At 40.7% G+C, this 23673-nt stretch overlaps 1 protein-coding gene across 2 annotated transcripts in view; it reads right to left on the bottom strand.

Annotated features, from left to right (window-relative positions):
- CACNA2D3 (calcium voltage-gated channel auxiliary subunit alpha2delta 3) overlaps window positions 1-23673 on the bottom strand; it is a 479869-nt gene that overhangs the window by 109274 nt on the left and 346922 nt on the right. For both annotated transcript variants that reach the window (XM_080996726.1, XM_080996727.1), the window contains 3 exons: window positions 20705-20776; window positions 19469-19549; window positions 14468-14542 (listed from right to left, as the gene is read on the bottom strand). In XM_080996726.1, the coding sequence (XP_080852852.1) occupies window positions 14468-14542; window positions 19469-19549; window positions 20705-20776 (228 nt within the window). The remainder of the gene's footprint in view (window positions 1-14467; window positions 14543-19468; window positions 19550-20704; window positions 20777-23673) is intronic.

The raw sequence follows: 23673 nt of genomic DNA, 5'->3' as shown, positions 1-23673 counted from the left end.
CCGCTGCAAGGGAAGAGGGGGAAGACCATTCAGACCTGCTCCTTCACAAGCTCCAGGCTAGCATAGTGATCGGGCTTGAATCAGGCTTGAGGCCATCACCCAACAGCAGTGATACTAGCTTAAGATCCAGCAAACTGCCACTCTCAGAACAGCACATTTGGGGGCCTTTTCTCTGGGCTCTGCTGACATTTGTATAACCAATACTCTTGCCTACCCTCATATATGGCAGCAGGCAGCAGGCCTGCTCAGACAGAAGAGCTGAGCAGAGGGAGACTTCCACTCAATCCAACCCTCTTCCACAGCCGGGCATAAGGAAAACTTGGAATGTCCTCTCAATCTCTCTCTAATCCTCTTGAGGTATTACATACCCTCCAACATTCCTCAGATGAAAATAGGGACATTTCTCCCTCCCTCCCACAACTGACCCTCCTCAACCCCCCCCATTTTTTGTCATCTCCCCCCCCCCAAAGCATTTCCTCCACCACTACACACCCTCCACTGTCCTGAGATTTTGTTTTATTCTTTGGTAGACTTACAAAAAGAAAAACACATACAAATAAATAAATTTTACAAAGGAGCAAGACACACAAAGCATTTTTTAAAATAAAAAAAATCAAGACACCTTGTGATCCACTGCCGCTTTCTTCCTCTGTCTGCCCCTCACGGGACGTAGGGCTGGTGGCAGCCTCCCCTCCCCCTTGCCCACTTTCTAGCAGCCACTGTGAGCTGCCCAAGGGAGGAGGCTGACAGCACTGGCATGCTTATAGCAGTACCAGCCTGATGGAACATGTATGAAACCCATAACAAACATGGGAAAGCACTGAAACTCCTTGTTTCTGGAAGGCTTTTGGGTAACTGTTACAGGTTTAATCTGGCACGTTGCCGAAACGTTAATATTGCTTTTCTTATTGTTAACATGCTTTTATAATTATTTCTATCTCAGTTTTTCTCTTTCTTTTATCTTGCATTGTTGCTCTGATGATTTACTCAAGTTGTTATAAGTAATGCAGGGTGTAAATCAAGTTAATATAAATAAAACAGATTGGCTTGAATCCAGATAGTTGATGTCCAGGCGCTGGGGAACAACCGTGGGAGAGGGCTATTATTGCCTGCATGTCCTGATTGTTGACTTCCCAAAGTCATCTGCTTGGCCACAGTGAGAGACATAGGATGTTGGACGTGATAGGCCTGTGGTTTGATTTCAGCAGTGCTCTACTTCTGCTTTAAACTTCACTCACAGAATAATCCCATTGCGGGGAAAGGAGAGGGGTTTTTCACCATTTCCCCCCTCTTTTTGGAAAGCTTCCCCAGAGAGTTGGGAACCCTTCCTGAAGAGAAGTGAAAGGTACCCCCCATCTTCCTGCAGCAGGAACCTCTGCTGGATCTTGTTCCCCTGCATTGATGGAAGAAGCAGAAGTTAAAAAGGGCATGCAACACTGCCAGGTGTTGCTGGTGGGATAAGGAATTTGTTTAGTTCAAATATCCAAATGACTCAAGCATGTAATAGGGAGATGGGGAGGGGGAGGGGGAAGGGGAGAGTAACATCTTAAAAGCAACATGCAAATCCAGTTTGCTAATATCCTTGGCGCTAGACAACATACTTTCTTAGCGAGGGAGCACTTAACAAGGTAAGGCAGAAATATCACGTGACAAGTCTAGCCTAGGGAACCCCACCCAGAGTTGGGTTTCATTATTAGAATGGAAGTTAGGCTTCAGCCTTTGGAGTTGCAAAACTACCTCTCTGCTCCATTTATCAGAGTTAAATTCCCAGAGGAAGAATTAAGTTGGCATACGTACAACTCTCCCCCTGGGGATGTGTCTGGGAGCAGCACGGGCTCTCGGTTTAAATCTCCACTGGCAGGCTTTTAAGCTTTTTTTATTTAATTTGCTTAAAAAAAACCCCTGGTTTCCTGCAATCCTAGTATCATGTGAGCTGCATTTATTTTGTAGCTGAGCATGATCCTTTACTGAGCCCTGCTGGGCCCTGAATTTGTAAAGCATTTGAAATGTGTTCACTCATAAAAGGGTCCTTGTAAAAGCAAACTCCCAAGATTAAGATTAAGCAAAAGTGTGACTTTCTTTGCTTTCTTATAAGAGAATAAGAGCTAACCTTTTCCCTCCCTTTCCAAAGAAAGAGCTGCAGACCAAAGCTATAATTTAAGATTTTAATCCAGAAATTCTTAGATTATGGTTGGCAATGAAGACCAGTTATTTTGGATTGGATGTCCATGCCAGCTGGCAGTAGCAATCTGCCATGCAGTAAAATTTCCAACCCATAATGCAATGAAAAAAAAACCAACCCTTAACTATGTCACATAAAAGGAGGGGCAGTGGGTGGGGGAATAAACCTCAGCTTTCACACAGGGGGGAAAAGGCAAGCAAATAAAGATGTACAGCCCTGAAAGAACCCCCTGGCAATGTAACGTATGAGAAAATTTTGATTTCTCATCCCCCCCCCAAGTACACACTTATGTTACAAATAACACAGAACACATCTAAACCTTTGGTTCTCAAAGTGAAAAAGTCTTCTAAAGAGATATAAACAGCTGTTGGTACCAGAGAATTATAGAATTGTAGAGCTGGAAGGGACCCCAAGAGTAATCTAGTCCAACCACCTGCAATGCAGGAGTGCATGAAAATATGAATGTATGCAAAGAAGCTGACTAATCCCTCCTCAGGCAAGTCTTAACATATCATAATCATAACAATGTAAGCTATTGCAAGGAATCCATCAATGCAACTGATAATGAGAGCTATTGGAACTTCCCCCACCTCTCCCATAGATATTTTCAACTTTGGATAACTTTGAAGCAAAAGGTAGATCAGAATGTACTGACTATACAGAAGATAGATCAGCTTCCACTAGATCTCAGTCTGATTTACAGCATATCAGCAAGGATTCTGACTGATAATGTGTGATTCTGACACACTGATAATAACAATAACAACAGCACCCTTCTAAATTAGGCTGCTGAGATACAAGTTTGTTGGGGTAGGATTTTGTGTGTGACAGGACTATGAGGATATGCTCAGAGGCACTCTGTTACTTAATTCTAAGAATATGCTGCCACCCCCATTACTGTTCTGACTCTCGTTGGTGGATCCTGGGGTTCTAGTAAAAAAACTAACTAAAAACAGATGATATCCCACAAGCCTGGAGTCTAAAGGCCCTCAAAGCCCCATTCTTTCTGAGCTGAGAACCTTTGCTATAGACAGATCATACAGCTGAGGTATCTGTATTTTTACCTTGGCCGTCCTCTCATGCTACCTCTGAGGAGATAAAGCCAGTCCTCAGTACAGCTGGAACTTGCTGCTTTCCAAACCCCCCCCCCCAACATGGTAAATACTACTTTCACAACGTGAAAAGGCAGCTGTATGGAATAGCCTGAAGCACTTGGATCTTGTGGTAAAATGCCTTGTGGTAATTATGTCATATGAAATAGAGAATCTGCCCTTTGTTTTGTATTTCTGGAGAGCCAAATGGATCAAGCATGACTAAAAGGGGCTTCCTTACTACAAGGCTTTAACAAGTATTGATCAAAATAAGGGGTAGACAACATGGTGCCATCCAGCTACCATTGGACTCCAATGCCCATCAGCCTCGGCCAGCATAACCAGGGATGATAGGAGCTAAATAAAATTTGGAGGGTACCACACTGGCTACCCCTGGTCTAAATTAATGACAGAGAAAATAGTGCACAGATCTTTATGTACCTATAAAGACTGGGTAAACAATACCTTCAGATCAGATCAACCACATACAAGCAGATTAGTAGTGTGACATGTACTTGATTCTTTCCACGGCAAACCCTCTTAATTTAGGATTTAATTTGCATTCTTAAGACCTTATCATTCAGGATTATGTAAAACTGACAGCTGCTTATAATTATATCTCCTTAGAGTGGAAATAATTTAAACCATCTGCCATCATTTCAACATTACCAGACTTAAAACTCGGTGAGCTTGTTTCTACCTAACGTCAAAGTTGAAAGTAAAGAAGCAAAGTAAACTGCAAGTATATTACTACCAAATTTCTTGCATTTCATTTGTATGTGCAACTGGTTTCTCCAGCAAGGCATTCAAACTGTTAATTATCTTTTTAATATATGTAATTTAGGATTGCTAATTAGATAGCAATTTAATGCCCTCACAGGGATTCAGATGCTCTTTCTTTTTTAACATGTAAACTCCGACAGGAATAATTGTTGACATTCCAGTAATTGAACTCTTCAGTTATTTAAATGAACACAAGGCATTTACACTGTTCAAATCATTTAAATATTCCACTGTCAGCTACAGCTGTAGAGTTTTATGGAGTCTCTGAAAAAGCAAGGGTAAGTGTAGGTTATCTTAGTTTTCAGGCAGGACTCCCCAGAGAGAAATGAGATTTGCTGCTTATGAAAGGCTAACACCGTTTAAGTGGGGCATTAATGTTTCCTCTGAGACTTGGATTTCTCTGTTTTTCTATATTAGGAGAAACAAATTTTCCCAGAATTTACAGCTATGAAAGCCTTAATACTGGTTTAGCAATCTTTAAATACACCGGGTCTTTTTTGCTACATACAATGCATTGTGGCTGTTAACATTTACCGGTAACTTAAACGCAGCAACTTGCTTTGGGTACAAAACTGCCATCGTATTTAGGGGAAGGTTTTTATCTTTCGTTCCTATATATATACACAACTTCCTTTACCAAGGCCAATGATGAAAACAATTGTATAAGGGCAGTTATAATTTTGTGAATATTTTTCATGTTAACTTCCTTTTGAAAGAAGAACAAATAGGATTTTGTAGAATATAGGATTATTACAAAAATGAAACCAACACTGTCATCATATCTGAACTAATGTTGGGAATTTGTGTTCTTATTATATACATGAGTTGCAGTTTGCCTGTAAGTAAAGGAAAGTTTCATTTGCACTGAGCTATCCTACGTGACTAGAAATAAGTGTGAGATCACGTGGCCGACTGCGCCTGCAAAGAAACAGCCGAGTTAAGCTGTCACATGCTTGTGGTCGTAAGAATAGGCGATCGAAGAGGAGTGGAACTAGAAGCAAACTGCCTGATTATTTTCATGCAGGGCAAATGCAGAGAGCTCAGTGCAAATGGTACCTGACCTGGCTAAACTGTTAATATGGAGATCTTCCTTGATGGAAAATACATATTGTTAAAAGAGATAATATACTGGTGTTGATGGCCTGTATGCAGTGCTAGCATGGAGTAAGTGGGCCTAATGTTTGAAAAAGTAAGAAACTAGCTTTGGCGATGAGCTGATATCCTTTCATCAATTATATGCTTCTGGGTTAGAGTGCTCCTAGTGGCAGATTTGCTCATTGAAATCACAGGGTTTTGGCATGCAGGTGTGAAGGTTGGTGGGCATCATGAAATGTTTTGATAAATTGATGAAAGAGGGTACTGACCAGGTGTCCGTGTTCTTAGCATATGTGGGCACCAATGTAAATGGAAAAAAAGAGTATACCCCAGATTCTGGAGGCAAGTGGCAGCAGGGGGCTATTTTCCGCTTGTCTTTGTATGATCTATTATAGAAGCTCTTAACAACGCATGGAAAACCTAGTGTGTGGTTTGAATCTCTATTTCAGTTTTTAAAAATACCATTTATTGGGGGGGGGGATAAAACCCTGTGGCAGATTCTCAATGTATTTTTCTCGCTTATGGTTTGATAATGCTAACATTACATTCCTACATTAAATTGTGTCTAATCCATGATGTTTCTCAATCCAGCATTGGTGCCTATAAAGAAAACAAAGTACAACAGCTGATGAGGTTCTTTTCAGAAAATGAAAGTTCAACAGCCTGCTGTAAAATAATAACAAATAACATTATTATTATTATTATTATTATTATTATTATTATTATTAATTATTATTTATTATTTATACCCCACCCATCTGGCTGGGTTTCCCCAGCCACCTTGGGTGGCTTAAAGCATATCTAAAAGCATGATAAAAACATCAAGCGTTAAAAACTTCCCAATACATGGCTGCCTTCAGATGTCTTCTAAAATTACCTCTTTGACATCTGAAGAGAGGGCGTCACTACTGAGAAGGCCCTCTGCCTGGTTCCCTGTTACTTTGCTTCTTGCAGTGAGGGAACCATCAGAAGACCCTTGGAGGAGGACCTCGGTGTCCAGGCTGAGTGATGGGAGTGGAGACACTCCATCAGGTATACTGGGCCAAGGTCATTTAGGGCTTTGAAGATCAGCACCAACACTTTGAATTGTGCTCAGAAACATACTGGCAGCCAGTGAAGATCTTTTAGGGCCAGTGTTATATGGTCCCGGTGGCCACTCCCAGTCACCAGTCTAGCTGCTGCATTCAAGATTAGTTCTAGCTTCCGAGTCACTTTCAAAGGCAGCCCCATGTAGAGTGCATTGCAGCAGTCCAAGCAGGAGATAACCAGGGCATGTACTACTTGGGTGAGACAGTCTGCGGGTAGGGTCTCAGCCTGCGTACCAGATGGAGCTGGTAAACAGCTGCCCTGGACACAGAATTGACAGCTGTGAGTCCAAAATGACTCCCAGGCTGCGCACCTGGTCTTTCAGGGGAACAGTTATCCTGTTCAGGACCAGGGAGTCTCCCCCCCACCCTGCATCCCCCTGGCAAACCAAATTATTAAACTGAAATGTGTTACTTTATTATCCCCAAGGCCTTTGATACATTTAAGGAGGCAGGGAGAACACACACCACTTTGCTCTTGGACAATAATAGTACTGGAGTCACAGATTGGAGTTAACATTTATATACGACTTGATTTTAGTAAAACTTCAAGCAGTTTACAGAAATAGTTCAAAATCCTAAACTCTCAACAATAATCACATTTACTCGGAAGCAAGTTCAAATGATTTCCAAAGAATGACTGGTGAATTTTCCTTGCTACACTCTTGGGGAACAACTTTCTTACAAATATACTCTTGGAGCCATTTTCGCCTGCGCAAGGGCTTCCACTTATGCAAAATGGCTTCCTTCTCTTCCGCTGCACAACCAAAATTGGGTCTGGAGGGGTCAGGAGAACCCTCAGAGCTGTGTGTAGGGAAAGAAAGGGCTGATCATTGTACCTGGCAAGCTGAAATGCTTGCACAGATGGAGTGTCTGTAATAGCACAATATTGAGATCTATCCTATACAACAAGATTACATTTAACACATTCCAAGGAAGGTTCATATTTTATTGTCTCTCAAATCGTGTTTATGTCAAACATTGGAGTATGCTCATATTTACTATTCTGTTCCATTTGGAACCATTTTACTAGCCGCACTGGGAGGGCGGCAGGTCCCTCAACCCGAAAGTAGCGGATCAACTGCTTTTTCAAGACCAACGTCTTAATGCGGTATCAATGTGAAATTGGCTACGACTCAGAACTGGAAGCATTTACACATGCTATTAAACTTTATTAGAGCGAATAGTCCCTCAGAAATAAGTTTAAAGCTGTATAACTCCAATAAGCAAACTGAGAAACTTACACCTCAACTGAAACCAGATTTTACTGAAAAGGGGCACTGATTTCAATAGTTATGAGAGCCAAAATTCCATATTCAGAGGCGGTAAACTTTTAATTGCCTCTGATTTATACTAGCGCACTATTTGGATCAGAATGCATCTGAATTAAGTCCCATTTGTTTCAGCTGGATTTATTTCTCAGTCCATTGAGAAATTTTGACAGTATGAGGAGAAATATCCTGAATGTAGTTGGCATTTTAATTTAAAACACTTCCAATGTTATTTATACAGTATGGGCCTAATTTTGTCCCACTTGCAATGTCCATGCTGATACGTGGTGGCTGAAACATCTATAACCAAAGGAGAAAGATCGTGTACGCAAACTTGGCTATAGAGCTGGCATCATTGCATCTACCACAACAAGGCACTTTACATGGAACAAATGTTAAAGAATGGTTAGAAGGTTCCTATGGATGAGAGCAAGGCAGCTCATTTCTTGATGAGGAGCTTTGGATGGTCCAAGCACAGAACACCACTGCTGGTCCACAGGACAGCTTGCCAGGTAGCTTGTGAAAACCACTGAAAATCTGAGTGTATATGTGCTCGCACTGAAAGCCCAAATAGTGTAGGCTTTTAAGGGTGCAGTTCTAACAGGAGCAAGGGTGTGCAGTGGCAGATTCATTGCTGTTGGCTCCTGCTGGCTAAGGCAGAAGGTGAGGGAAGAGATGCTGTACCTATTTTGCTTTGCCAGCTTCAGGCTGCTGCAGCTCAGGGGTCCAAAATTAGACTCCTCTCCAGGAACTGTGTTTGCTTTGATCCATTGCCAGCCCAGCTCTGACTTCTCCCCCAAATCACTCTGAGGACCTACTGCTGGTTACCGCTGCTTGAAATACCACCTTTGGCAAGGGCCTCTGCAGTGGTGCAGCCCACTGCCAGTGAGGCCTGTCAGGAGGACACCTCCTAACCATAGCGAGCAGCACAAACTGGGATTATTCTGCCCAAATTCTAAATTGATTGGGTCTCTCAGAGCAGTTACTCCCTTATAAGCCTTCATTCAGCCCAATTTCTTTTTCATCACTTGGGGGAGAGGAACTAGGGGATGGCAATGCTCTTCAAAGTTTTAGGAAGAGTCTCGACAATTTTAGAGGTGTCAATGAAGTGACTGAGTGACTTTCACTCACTAAAAAGAAAAACTAAGTTACAGATTGAAGTGGCTGGACTCAGAGCCCAGCTGACATTCAGCATGTGAGAATGTCTCTGTGAATGATACTATATCATGATGTAGGGTAACAAAACACAGTCTCTGTGTGTGTGTACGCACACACCTAAGAATGTATTTTTTTTTACAAATAATATATATATATATATATATATATATGTATGTATGTATTAAGATCACAATTTTATGTTTTTAAGACACACGATGAGAACAAATGGAATTAATTTGAGGATGTTTCCTGTGCTCTGTATTACACAGTATTACTATATATTCTCATCTGTAATACAAGAGGAGTCATTACTATTGTGTTTTGAATTGTGGCTGGTGTTTTTCCTTTTTTGTCTCTCTGACGCCTACTAGCTTTCCCGTTGTGGAAGAGAATATATATATATAAACTCTGTGCGTTTTAAGTATATGCATTTTTTCAAGGCTGCTTCTTTGGACCGTGGAAACATTTCCTGTTAATATTTCTATACTGCAGCCAAACAGAGCTGTAGCAGAAAGTGAACCATATAGAGTTTCTGTTTCCTTGTTGCCATATATGATTTTATGCCAGTGGGGCTTTGTTTCTGCATTTTAATAATACTGTGTTTTGCAGTAAAGAGAAACACATTCAATACAAGTCTTAACTTTCACTTTTTACATAAACACAACATATTCAAAACGTGTGTGTGTGTGTGTGTGTGTGTGTGTGGAATAATGGCTCTGCCTGCTCAGATTCCAGTGAAGGCTATGTCAATGGTTGATTATACATGGCAGTGCTATGCTGCCATCTAATGTCTGATCTTACATAGTTCATCACCAGCGCAAGTATCTATAAGGAAAGCTGCTCAGATGATTTGAGTTACGCTCACCTTTGTTTATCCACAGGGTTTGGAAGATTCTGTGGCTAATTTAAACTTACTGCACTCCTCTGAAGGTCAATACTAGCTTTCTTCTTGAAGACTTGATCAAGAGAATGTCAACTTAATTGGCAATGATCACAATTCAAAGTGTTATTGATGTCAGGAATGCTGAACCCTCCAGATTGCTGTTAGGCTCCAACTCCTATCAGCCCCAAGTGGCACGAATGATGGGAGTTGTAGTCCAACAACCTATGCAAGGTCACAGGCCCCCCCTTTCTAATTTGTGTAAACCTGGCAGGAAACAGAATCTCAACAAGATGATTCAGTTATAAAGTTCAAGTCAGCAAACATATCCATCAAAATATGGCTGAAATGAAGAATTGTTAGAGAGCTTTAACTTGACTTTTTGTATAATACACCTACTACACATGTTAGCCAGTTTTTCTAGTCCCCTTCAAAGGGGAATGCATTTCACAATACCTCCTCCTATTGCATGGCTAACACGTCATTTTTAAAAATCTTCATAGTCCCAATAACTTATATGATCTGAGAGCAAATTTCCTTCATACACATAATGACTTCTGGCCCATTCACATTTACAATTTTCCCACCGTAACAAACCATTCCAGTAATCACTACACCACCAAAAATAAATAAAACATTAAATGGGAATTTTCTATCATTAGTTACTACTGGTTATTAGTTTATCATTTGAGTTCATTGCAATTGTTGCTCTTCATCCCACAAGCACCTCTGACCTGCACAGCATACACAAGCTAATCAGGATATATGTTCATATCCTTCAAATAAGTGAGGAAATGGAGATGGCTTTTAAGTTCCTTCTATTGCTGTGCTGATATGAAACCATGCTGAAGGATCCAGATTAAAATAAAAATAAAAATCAGGACCCTAAAAACCCACGGAATGCATATAATGTAGTGAGCTCCCTGGCCTCACAGTTTTATTTATCTGTGCACTTACCATTGGAATGATTGTGTATGGTAATGAGCCAGAGATGTGCAGTGATGTGAGGAAGGGAAACATCCACTTTTTCCCATTAAAAAAACTGCTGTCATGAACAAAAACAAGGAAGGAAGATTACATCATTTGCCAATCTGTCTTGTATCATTTATTGTTGCTGGAATTCATTCCACATTTCCCTCCTAAACAAGGAATGCATGAGATCTAGTTTATGGAACCCATAATTAAAGAGAGGAAGAAGACAAGGTAAGGGCCCTTGTGTTACTTTTAAGTTCACAGAGCCATGTAGGAAGATATCTGCCTTGCAGGACCTACTTTGTACTAGAATCCTGAGATCCACCAACTGGATTAAAGGATTCTGAAAGCCCAAGAACTTGTTTTGAATACTAACTGAACAGATCTCACAGTCTTTACACAGTCCTTTAGCTAGGAGCATAACTAAATGGAATATCAAAGCATATCCTCCTGGATCCCTGTTCTACAATTAGTATGTGCATTTTGTGTAGTCATAGATTCCTTGCAGAAACAGGATACCCATTCATTTAAATGGAACAGAAAGGTACGTACCGCTGAGCAAAATAAGGGGGGTGCTGCACATACAGGAGTTTATGTGTTTACTAATGGTCCACAAAAGGCTTTGGTTCAAATGCTCTTTTTGAATGAGATATGTATTCCTGCAGCATATACATATTTACACAAATGAATCCTTTCGTGTCCTTTTGAATCATTATAGAAACAGGCCATGAAAGAAAATGGGATCTAGTAAACACATAGGATGAAATCTAATGTCTCATGAGTGGACTTCCCTGAACACCACGGGGCTGCCCTTCCCCCCTTCTCTCTCTCTCTCTCTCTCTCTCTCTCTCTCTCTCTCTCTCTCCTTCTTTCGGAGCTCCCAATAGCCCCCAAAATCTGCTCCAAAGGTTCTCCCATAACAGAGCATACAAGGGCCTGCAGGGGGAGCAGAAGGGGAAATCCAGTTGTATGAGTGGAAATCCTGTGTGTGTGTTTGCTGGGTGGGCACAATAGGCTCACAGCCATCTATGTAATGCTCATTGAGGGAGATGAGAAAGACTTTAGGACCACTCTAAACAGCTCGTGTGACTTTGTTCAGTACATCAAATAATGTCAGTAAAATAGGATGTGGGAGTTCTAGGAAACTGGGGAGGACATGAGGTTTCTAAAAGAATCCATGAATATTATAAATGGTCTCTTTTGACATTTTGTTCCTACGTATGCAGAAATTAAATAGCATCTAACAATGTTATTAGCAAAGCTTTCTGAGGACTTTTGATTTACTTCCTAAAGAATTCATCTTGATCTAGACTAACCAGAAAAGAACATTCTTCTTATAATGCTCTTAAAGTGCAAAACTGGTTTCAAAGAGTGTGGATTTTCCTGTAATACATTACAAAGCATTACATATATCTACAAAGGAATATATAAAATTGAACAAAAGTTGAATACTCACAGAAAACTATATTTAAGTGAAACAACAACATTTGCTGAGTGTGTGTGTGTGTGTGTGTGTGTGTGTGTTCCACCTAGCAATAATAAACTAGAATTAAACTCTCCAGGAGTTTTCCTTTTAAATTTCACTGCTGAGAACAAGGCATGGTGAGATATTTGTCCATATTTTCTATAACTTGTTAATGTAGAAAAGGTGGGGAAGGAGACTATACAGGTTGTAAGAAATCCTGTTTACCCAAATGACATTTTAAAGAGTTATTCACAAACTGATTAAGTGTACTGATTATATCTTGGCCACATATTAGTGGTACATGGTAATTATTTGTTGTTGTTGTTTCTGAGGGGTGGGGGACACATCAGACAATATGTATGCACACAAACAGGTTTGTCTCTTGTACCCTCCCCCCCCCCCGGAAGCAGGGTTACATATACGACTGAACATAACATTTACACTCTGCATACAATTCTGACCAAGGGTGCCCAGCTGGAAAGGACAGTTAGTCAGCAGCTAATCTAAGAACTGAAGAGCATCCACTGCTGTTGCTCTGCTAGCACCACACTTCTCTTCCTTGCAGCCCCTTCCATGCATAAGAGGAAATCATTATGTGAGTGGAACTTCACACATGTGGCGCTGGATTCAACCCACCACTTCCAGGCTAGCTTTGTACAATATCCGTTGCAGCCACTGTGTTGGATCTGGGAGATTCTGGGTTTCTTATTCCCTTTTACAGATTCCCTGACAGCAACTAACCCACTGCCTCCCAGAATTTGTTCCCTATTTTTAAAATGGAAACAACGCTGATCTACCTCATGGGTTGGTATTGGGGGGCGGGAGCAGGATGGGAGAGAGAATTAAATAGGAAATGCATAAGACTGTTTCAGCCATTCTTCTCTTGAACAATTGTAATCACACCAGGAAAGAACAAGGTTATGCTTGCTGGTTCTGACCCCCCGCCATCTACATGTGGGGGGGGGGGGGAGTCTGAAGCAAAGCCCCACCCCATTAGAAGACTGAATGATAAACTAAGGAAGGCTCCATTCAAGCAATTAGCAAATGAGTGTTTTGAAATCTAAAAGCAAATTGCAGGTGCTGGGAGTGACTATGGCCCCAGCACAGGAGGCCGACACAAGAGGCAGACTGTGTCCTGTTGCAGTTCTGATTTGGGGTCACAACACCTGCTATTTGCTATTAAAACAAAAGGGAGCTTCCCTCTCATTGAAATCAGCCAGTGCAGGGGGCCTGATCTAGACTGAGACCACAGCAGGAACACCCCACACCAGGATCCTGCTCCTGATTTGCTCTGCTCATGCCTGCAATTCACTTTGAGAAGCAATTCACATAATTGCTAATAGCATGACTAACATCACATCTGCTGCTACCCCCTGCTTTACACTGCTGCTCCCATCCCAAAATACTAAGCAGATTTTATAGGTAGGATAATTTGTCTAAATTTGTCAATGTCCCTTAAAACAGTTTATACCAAAAAAGTAATTCCACTGCCTTTTTGCACTGTTCTCTTTTTAAAACAAAACTTCTTGGGAGTGGAAGGAGGAACAGCCAGGAAAATGTTGGTGTTCTGACAATTTCATTTCATCTTCTCATCAAAACCACTCAAATGTAAATATTAACCAAGTGTAATGCCTAATCCAAACGTTAGAGGGATAAATGTTTGTGCAAGCTCCAATTATGACTCCATCAATCCTTCTGTACAATAATCCTGATTTTTTTAAATATGCAAATACTCCTCTGAGATATATTGCTGCTTTCTGCTTATTTATTGTTGAATTCTGATAATTACATTAAGTGCCTACCTGAGAAATGGCATCCATATTATATTATAGTGAATTCACTAATGCCACTCCTTTAGTTAGATTCAATGGTGATGAAACTCTTAAAGTGTTCCTATAAAACCAAAAAAATGAAGCTACAGCCTATGCTATCATTCAATAAACTTTTATATAACAGGCACATCAAACTTCTTTCTGACTTTGGTTAATTAAAAGAAGGCAAAAAGGGTAATGGAAATGAATTTTCACTTTTTTAAAAAAGAGTAATTGGGGGAATAATCCTTCAAGCGAAGATAAAGAAGAGAAGGAGCTTGCATACAATATCCACACAGTTTTAGAAATTTGAGTCCACTTAAACATGACAAATAGGGGCTATTACTTAGGAACACAGAATTCCACTTTAATGTAAGTGTACATAATTGCAGCAATTTATGGCTTTGCCTTGCACTTACAGGGGTTTTGGGTCTCTCACCATACAACCTGTGCATTTCTATATCACCCAAAGGCTTATGTTATTATTTGCATTGGAGCTTCTAGGGGAAAAAATGTCTGCAGCATTTATTTTTAAATAGTAGCCTTTTTAGTCGTCGTCGTTGTGAAACCATTACACTCTGCTCTTTAATTCTGTATATCTTAAGAAGAAGAAGAAAATGTAAACATCTCTATCTCGGCATGTATAAAATCGGACAACATATTTTTTATCTTACCAGAGGCCTGAGTTCTGGATGAGTCAGAATGTATCCATTGTTCGTGATTGCGAATGCATATCCATGAATACCTAACTGTAAGGATATAGGAAAGAAAAGAACCTGAATAAATAGGGCCTACAGAGCAGGTAAACTTTTGGAACACAAACCATCAGGAAGTTCTCTGGCACAAGACCCATCTAAAAAATGTGAACTGTACAGAAATACATTTCAGTAGTGGGTTTTCAGGAAAATTTCCTGGTGCATTGTGCCTTGGCGCCTCAAACTTGGCAATTATAAGCCTGTAGCAACAAAGCATTTTGCTCAAATTCAAGTGAAGTCCCTTTTCTTTAACATGTAGTAAAAAAAATCCCTATAGCTGTGGGGACTTCAGTATATTAGGGGTGGGGAGCTCTGGGCAACCTTCTTGGGGGTGTCACATAACAATGATGGGTGGGGCTAGAAGCAAAAGATAAAAGGCAAATTCTACTACTACTACTACAGTGGTATCTCGGAAGTTGAGCAGAATCCGTTCCAGAAGTCCGTTCGACTTCCAAAATGTTCGGAAACCAAGGCACAGCTTCCGATGGGCTGCAGGAAGGTCCTGCAGTCAATCGGAAGCCGCGGAAGTTGCATCGGACATTCAGGTTCCAAATAATGTTCACAAACCAGAACCCTCACTTCCGGGTTGGTGGTGTTCAGGAACCAAAACGTTTTACTCGCAAGGCCTTCGGGATCCAAGGTACGACTGTCCTACTACTCTTTTTATTATTGAATTTGTATACTGCCCTTAATCCACAGATCTCAGGATGGTTTTTTCTACACACATTTCCCAAGCCTGCTCTATCTGCCGTCCAGGCAGCAAGAGCATTACCAGAGTTCAAGGACACTCAGGGAGGATGCAAAGAGGGGCTGGTGAGGTGTGTGGCATGGGGACAAACTGAAGGGCCAGACAGAGAGGCTTGAAGAACTGAATTTGGCTCCTGGGCCTGAGGTTCCACATCCCTGCAGGAAACAACAAAGCTACAATATCCACCTCATTGCATGCATCTTTTCTCACTCTCTTCTGTATTTTAGGGGAAATAAACAGATATATACACATCAATCGAACACATTTAGTGCTGCCAGTAGTGGTTGTGGGATGGATTCCAGGGGTCCTTGGGCACAGTGGGGCTCTTGGCCCCTTCTTTTCCTCCTCTAGCCACACCTCTCTCTCTTGGCCCCATCCCTTTAAACTAAAACACATACTGATCAGTATGGCAACCCAATATTGTCAAATGTTAGTATTTCACTCGTTGCCTTTTTATTTATTTATTAAGCCAGCAGTATAACTTGGACGTCACCTAATCCACTACCCTATACACACTCATCTGGGAGTAAATCCTACTGAACTCATTGGGGCTTATTCCTGAATAGACACATATGTTGGAATAGGTAAAAGTAAAATTATTATATGATGGATTTCCCTGTCACAAGTAGACACCTATCACTTATAGAATCCCATGCCAGGAAAAAGTGCAAGAAGATGCTTCAGAAGGCTCTACTTGCCCCCCAATCTCCACAACCATCCTTAGAATACATGGAAGCAAGTCTTGTTTGTTTTAGTTTCTGTGGTTCCTTTGGAAAGCCCCCCCAAATACAGTCTTCCCAGAAACTGGCACAGCTGTCACTGACAGAGCTTATGACTGAGCTCAATGTGAAATCTCAATTGTTGTGCTTTGCGAGAAATCCAGCTGTCTTACTAAATTAAAATGAGGGAAGGAGTTTCAAATATGCCTGCTCAGGACTCCTCAGATTTTTAAATTAAAATATCCTGGATTGGGCTATGATGCTTACCATTTACACCCCAGGGTTTTGGCAGGGCAAACTTGTCCAGTTCTACTGGCAGCAGAACTTTGGCTTTACAGAAGGGAAGAGAAAAATGAAGCATTTCTGCTTCCTTTACTCCAAGTTAACTGAGCAATATGATTTATCAGAAATGAGGAACCTAAAACATAATTAGCAAGTGCAGAAGATGTGCTGCTCTTTATTTTCCATGGAAAGTGGAAGTTGTTGTTTTAAACTTATTGGAGAGAAGGAAAAACCTTGATTTGGTTTAAACCACTTCAGTACTGAAAGACAACAGGAGACTCTGGTAATTGGACCTAGGCACCTTACTGTCTGTGATCAAGAGAGTAAAAAAAAAACATAGATGGACATAATACTATATGCATAAAAAGAGACTATTTCTAATTCAGAGGCTCATACAATTTCCACTTTCAAACCTCAGAGATATATTGGAAGTAATCTGAGAGCAATGTAGTGTTGTATTAGGCCTGAAAGTACATGCATAATCAAATTTAGCACTGCACTTATTTCAATAGCAATCCTACCCCTTTTGACAATGCTTCTGTTACACAGCTGACTGCCCTCATTGATTGCAATAAATGTATCTTCAAATCACTGATGTCTAGTCATTAAAATGTCCCCTAGTGAAAAACCCCCGCTGCTGATAGCTTTGGCAGATGTTCTGTACAACACAGCTTTACCACTGGGAAGGCAGATCAAATACGGAAATAGTTTTAAACCTGCTGGGTTGGGGGGGGGTGTTTTGCAGTGCATAATACAACTTATTTCTAAAATTGCCCAAATCATCTCTTAATCAATTGTGACTGTTCTCAAGACATTCTCTAGCTTAAAGGTCACATTACTTTATATGAAAGGCCACTCTCTTCAGATAAGGTTCATTCTAAAGTAAGGATCAATCTTATATACCACCAGGGAAATGGTAGGATGGATCCAGCGAAGCATAAACAGGTTTCTGCTTACAAAATAGGGCTTTTCTCTCTTCTCCATCCCATCGCTTTCCCATTTCTCCCATGGCCCTGAAAAGCTGCTCTTGAAGGTCAGGGAAATGGTGTGGTACGGGGCATGAGGGACTATATTTGAAGAGGGAAGCAGCATAATTCAAGAGCCCCAGCTTTGATGGTACAAAGAGGTACATTGGTACATTGGTAGACTTAAAATTGTGATGTAAGAATTTACTATTACTGCCAAAGCCCTGTCCTTATTTAGCTACAGTTTGAACCCAAGCTAGTAATGTGCTGCCTTAGATCTTACTATTCACCTCAGCAAACCTTGAAGATACCAAATCACATATGAGAATTTCTCCTCAAGACCGCTTTGTAGCTAATTCAGAACCTTGGGCAATAATTGTAATTGCATACCCAAATTGTAACTCCAGTAAGATAGATAGCCACAAATCTTACAGAACATAAAAAATGTGTTTGAGGAATCTATGAAGAACTGCTTAAGTCAACAATTAATATCTCTCTCTCTCTCTCTCTGTGTGTGTGTGTGTGTGTGTGCATGTGGGCATTGCTGTATTGTCCTCTTGTATATTTGCTTATAGTTTTACAAGCAAAGGAGTGCATTAGTTGCATAGCAACAACTTCAATCTAAAATTCTCATTTGCCCAATATCTTATGTCATTTTTGCAGCTTGGCTAAGCAAGAGGAAGTCAGTGATATATTGTGCAGCCTGCAGTGTGGAATGTGGGAGAGGAAAAGCCACACATAGGCTTGTGTGGGTTATAATAGGCCACAACTTTATTGGTTACAGCTCACTGAGTTTTGGAGTGGCATAGGATGGGATCTAGTTATCAGGCAGCTGTTGGTGGAAGTGCATGACTTGCAGGCCAACCACTGTGTGCACTGATACCATGACCCTATCATACAGCCTGGAATGCAGTATGTGTGCTACCTCTCTGAGGCCTTGAAGCACCACCCAGGATCCCTTAAGGGGATCTCCCAGAGGGAAGAGAGGTGATCATCCCTGCTCTGGATTCAACCCAATGCCTCTCCACCTGCAATAATGAGTTGTGGTGAAATATAAAATAATGAACAACAACCATCAGAACACAAATGTTGCTACGAGGAAGGTCAAAGACCCACACCAGTTGTGAATGTGTGTGAAATTCCTTCCCAGCCCTGTAGCTAACCTTCCTTCATAGCAAACTTAAGTATCTTTCCTAAGAGTTTTCGCTACAGTCTGCTCCCTGGTTTTGCTTCCTAAGCTCCACTGGCAGCACTGGTTGTTCCTGAGCAGTGGTAGCCACACAACTGGGCAGTGCCCTACAGTGGAAGCAGCACTAAAAGGATTTGGGTCTGCTTCCCTCTCACATCCCACGTGGTGCAGCAAATTGATGTTTCCAGAAAGTGAGATCTGGGGCTTGTAAGTTATTATCATGATCGTGCAGGAGCTTGAGGATACGCTTAGCAAAGTTTTGAAGGGTTTCTTTAAAACCACAACACACTTCTTTTTAAAGGATTTGGGAACTGTAGCCTTTTCTGAAAAAGGGATAGTACATTACTGAGTAATATCTAAGGTATTAAGATATCTGGGATTCCATTTTGGGGGGAATGATCTGTGAAGAAAGCTTACCTAGACTGGCTTTATTATGCATAAGAGCACACCCAATAAATAATTTGTTTGAATAATATGGGTTGGATCCCCCTCTAGAGCTACACCCGTTGAAGAAATGATAGCACTGACAATATTCTGCAGATAACAGAAGGCTCAGCACAACATAATTTATAGCATGAACACATCTTGGAATGGTGTGCAACACCTGGAGCAATGCCTGGCAAACAAGGCCTTGTGAAAGAGATTGCACAAGAACTTGCGCTACAGAACCACACAGTTGTATTTCACTTAGAATCATAGAATCATAGAATCATAGAGTTGGAAGAGACCACAAGGGCCATCAAGTCCAACCCCCTGCCAAGCAGGAAACACCATCAGAGCACTCCTGACATATGGTTGTCAATAGAATCATAGAATCATAGAGTTGGAAGAGACCACAAGGGCCATCTCTTTGCTTGCACAATGGTTGTGTGTTACATTAAGAAAGGCCCCTTCCCTTTAAGAAGACGCTGCTCATTTGCGGAAAAGGATATCCGGATTCAATAGATATTTTGCAGCATATAAATGTAATTTACTTCTAAGTCAATACAATGAACTGGTAATCAAAATGTTATTTACCTTGTATTTTGGAATAGTCTTTAGAAGTTCTTTCACTGGAACATCTGTGCCCACCACTCCCAAAAGAATGCCTTTCGATCTCTATTTTAAAAGATTGTTTGGAAAAAAATGCAGATTAGTTGGAACAAACAATTACAGTTAGAGCACAGTAATTCAGTCAATAAGTATTTCCCATATGGATTAAAACTGCACTGAGCACTGCCGATAACTAGCTAATTCTTCCAACTATTTGACAAGGTATTATGGGTGGCTGCAGCTAATCTGGCTGAATACGCACACAAACAAAATCAATAGATGTCTTCTTTCCCCTACCCTAGAAATAAAATCAAAGGTTGTGTGCAAAGTTGCAGCTGATAAGGATGCTTTCAATTAAACACTCTGACTCAGGAAGCCCCATCCAGACAAAATATGGCATAGAAAAATGCAATTTATCTTCTGTTTCAAATAGCTTGCAAAGCCCAGGAGGCAAGAATTAAATGTGAACGGCAAGGTAAATGCAAATATAAAATGTAAATAGATTTTTAAAAACCAAGATCCCTATTATAGAAATATAGTAGAAATACTTCTGGATATATACACTAGCACTAGTCTAAGAAAAGAATAATTACAGACATTTGCTCCAATCAGAAAAACCACAGTGACAGCAAAAGCACACATGTTTGTGTCTGTGTGCACAGATGTACAGTATCTTATGCACAAACATGTGCACATGTTGTTGCAGGGAATTTCTATGGTAAAATTGGTTACAGGTGCACACGTGTTACCTTTTTCCTGCCTGTGATCTATTCCACCTTGAACAGTAGGCTGCTGTTCGCCCAATACAATAGTGTGGCAAATCTGAACACTTCAGGGAAAGATTGGGGTGCTTAGATCCTATTGAAACCAATAGCTTCCAAGCATAAATAAAAAAAGTTTAGCTTTACCTGGATTGCATCCTATTTGAAGTCCAAAAAACCCCAACTATGCTAAACAGTATTCAAAACCTTGTTATTTGTATTTTTAATGTGTGCTTCTTCTTAAAAAGGGACAAGGCGTTTTATTTCAAGAACCACTGAAAGTTTACTTTTCAGTTCTTTGCTGCTAAGTATGTTGTATGGCATCTATTTTAACACCAAGTACACATTTATGGGGAAAAGGTAGAGGATACCAACAGTCGAGAAATGCATAGCTTCATCAAGACGTTCACATTTCTGCTGATTTTGTAGCACATGGCTGGTGTATGGCGTGAGTACTTACAGTCTCATTTTGCTTACTAAATACTGGCATGGCAACAGTGGTCATCAAAACCAATCCCTGATCGTCTGCAAGCTACATTTAAAAAATAAGAAGAGATATTAATACAGAGCAATATGAGATGGGACCATTATCAAATCATAGCTATGAAAGCATCCAAAGAAGTTATCTTCTGATTAATGGAAATGATGTTTAAGAGCCCATTGCAGCCTGCATTGCATTGCTTTTTAGTGCATCTGAGTGAGGCTCAGTCCAAAACATGTGCCTATCGGAAGGTGTTGTTGAAATCATCTTTCATTTAAAGAAAGAGAAATCTATTATTGTAATCTTTTACTCATCTGTTGGATATGTATTGAATATTTTTGTATTCAGACAAATCTCCCTTAATTTTCTTTACATTTCCACTTCTCGTGGGATCCAATTTACAACTTTTTGCAGGACGAACACTCTGATGGTAGTAGATGACGGTAGCCTTTGGGCTAATACCTACACTCCACTGGGCTGCTTCTTACATGGCTTTCATGCCAGCTTGGTAAGAAGTGAGTTGAGAGCTTATGGCTCTCAGCCATAGTCATTTCCACAATCTCCGATGCATTGCAGCTATGTTAGAGATCATGTACGACAATGCTGCTGACCTCCGTGAACTCCTGGCTCACAGACTGCATACAGCTCATGCAAACACAGATGACAGGCAAATTCCCTGTTAGCGAAAAAACAGTGCTATTCGGTGGCTGAGCCAGTCTTCTACCTCCTGCTTTCCCATGGCCAAATTCAGCCCCAGCATTGGGAAACAATCAAATTCTATGTTGTCACCAAACATATGGCAACCACATATTAAGATTGTGACTAGGAAAACGGGGACATATTTTCCCCCACCCCCGGTAGATTTGTGATGGATAATTTTGACTGTTTGCGAAACTGTTCCTGGAAGAATATAAAACTAAGTCTTTATATGATTTCTCATATCTCAAAGTTCATATCTCCAAGTTTTTTTACCTGTAAAGCTGGTATAATGTGGTTTTGCCAGTCAGTGGGAGTTGAGGCATTAATAGTTAATATACGATAGCCTTTCATGTATTCTTATGAACAAAGTACACATATAAAGAATTGCTTTATATGGATTACTACTCAATATACTATTTATTTACAAAGCACATTAAGTGGCAGATTAACATGGTGACAGGATATACAGAATTAAGTCACACACACACACATGCACTAAACTGTGGTCAGGGGCAAGCATATGTTTGGAATTAAAAAAAAAAATTCTCTCTGGATCTTCCCTCCCACACAATTCCCACACATCCCTCAATCCCCTCTAGCCAGGGGTTGTTCAAACGTCCCCTCCCAGCCACAGTGACATCACTTGTAGGAGCACAACAATGGGTCCAGACAGTATGGCTGAGGTTTCCAGGGTGTAATGCCAGGAAGCATGTAGGTTATGCACTCAGGTGCGTGCCCACAGTGTCCTGGAGCACAGCACTTTTGGTGGATGCAGAGTTTCGCCGTCTTACAAATGTACGTATATTGGCATGGATAGTTTACAGATACAAAGAGCTTTCAAAACACGCTGCCATTTCCCCAGGGAGAAACAATTGTTCAAGCAGTCCACTGCCACTGAGAGAACGCCACACCTCAAAGTATTTTAGAAAGTCAAGAGCAAAACACCAAACATTTAGCAGAATGTATATTTAGCTAAAGCACCTGATTGACAGTTAGGGATTGAATAGAAGTTATGGGCTGACTCCAGAATTAAGCATCTATAATGGGGCCGGTGGAACTGATTTCTCCACTCCTCTTCCCTGTGAAACAGGGTGCACTGTGGCATGGGGAGGGCTGAGGGGGAAGGATGGATCCTGAAAAACTGGGCAAAAGTGTATTTCACAAGCAGAGCTCCCACTCTCTGGGGTTGCCTTTGCCTGATGGGGGGGGGGAATCACCCATCTGCCCATGCTGCAGCCTATACATTCAGCAGGGTCCCCCAAACCTTGATGGACCATTTTTGAGGAGGCTGCACTGCAGAGGAGAAAGGAGGCACGTCTGCTGCTGCCAGCATTGTTATGTATGCTTAATTCTGAATCCAACTATTCACTTTTGAAATTCTTTCATAGCCATTTTATTAAATGGCTCTTTGATATAATTAGGCAAAAAACAAGGCCAAGACATGATGGAAGCTGGAGGGTGTTGTTTTCTCTTTGAAGGTGGTGAACCACCCAAGAAATGTTGTTCCTGGACAGTCAACAAATGCCTAAACAAACAAATGCTTTAATTGGTATGTTCCACTGGAATCCATAGGAATTCTGTTATCGTGAAATAATGTAATCATAAGCACGTGTAAGTTTAAATCTAAAATAAAATACTTTTTAAAGGTAATAAACCAAGTGGAAATTAGCTAGCTTCTGAAGACAAGAGTCTTAACGTAGTTAGTAAAGGAGTCCCATGGGTTCAAACAACATATTTATTAATAATTTGTATAAACAGAGAAGTAGGACAAAATGTTAAATGGTTAATGCATCAGATTGAATGTTTTTACAGCTGCCAAATATCACTATTTTCTGAACTGGAAAGCACATTGTGAAAGGAATGCCCAACATGAACGAAACTGTTCAGACATTATGCATTTGCTTTTTAAGTTATAAAATGGTTACTTTCTGTTTAAAGGTTGTTCTTGCCAGGGATGCAAAATATCATGGAAAATACAAACTCAAGAAACTGAAACTTAAGAGTGGGAAGGAAGAAGAAACCTAGTTAATATAGGAAACAGAAATATAGTCAACTATATTGCCTTTCCGGCTGGCTTATAGTGTTGGAAGGTAGTTTGAGATTAGTGTATAGAAATGAAGCTGGCAAGCATACAAAAAGAGTGAAGAAGAGCAAGAAATCAGAAGTAGCAGCCAGGACAGATAATACTGCAGAGAAGGTTATGGGAACTGTAATCCAACAACATCTGGAGGGCACCAGGTTGGCGGAGG

This window comes from Podarcis pityusensis (genome assembly GCF_964106645.2).
Source record: "Podarcis pityusensis genome assembly, chromosome: 2".
NCBI lineage: Eukaryota > Metazoa > Chordata > Lepidosauria > Squamata > Lacertidae > Podarcis > Podarcis pityusensis.
Note: the sequence above shows the minus strand (reverse complement) of the source record. Positions and strands in the feature narration are given on the sequence as shown.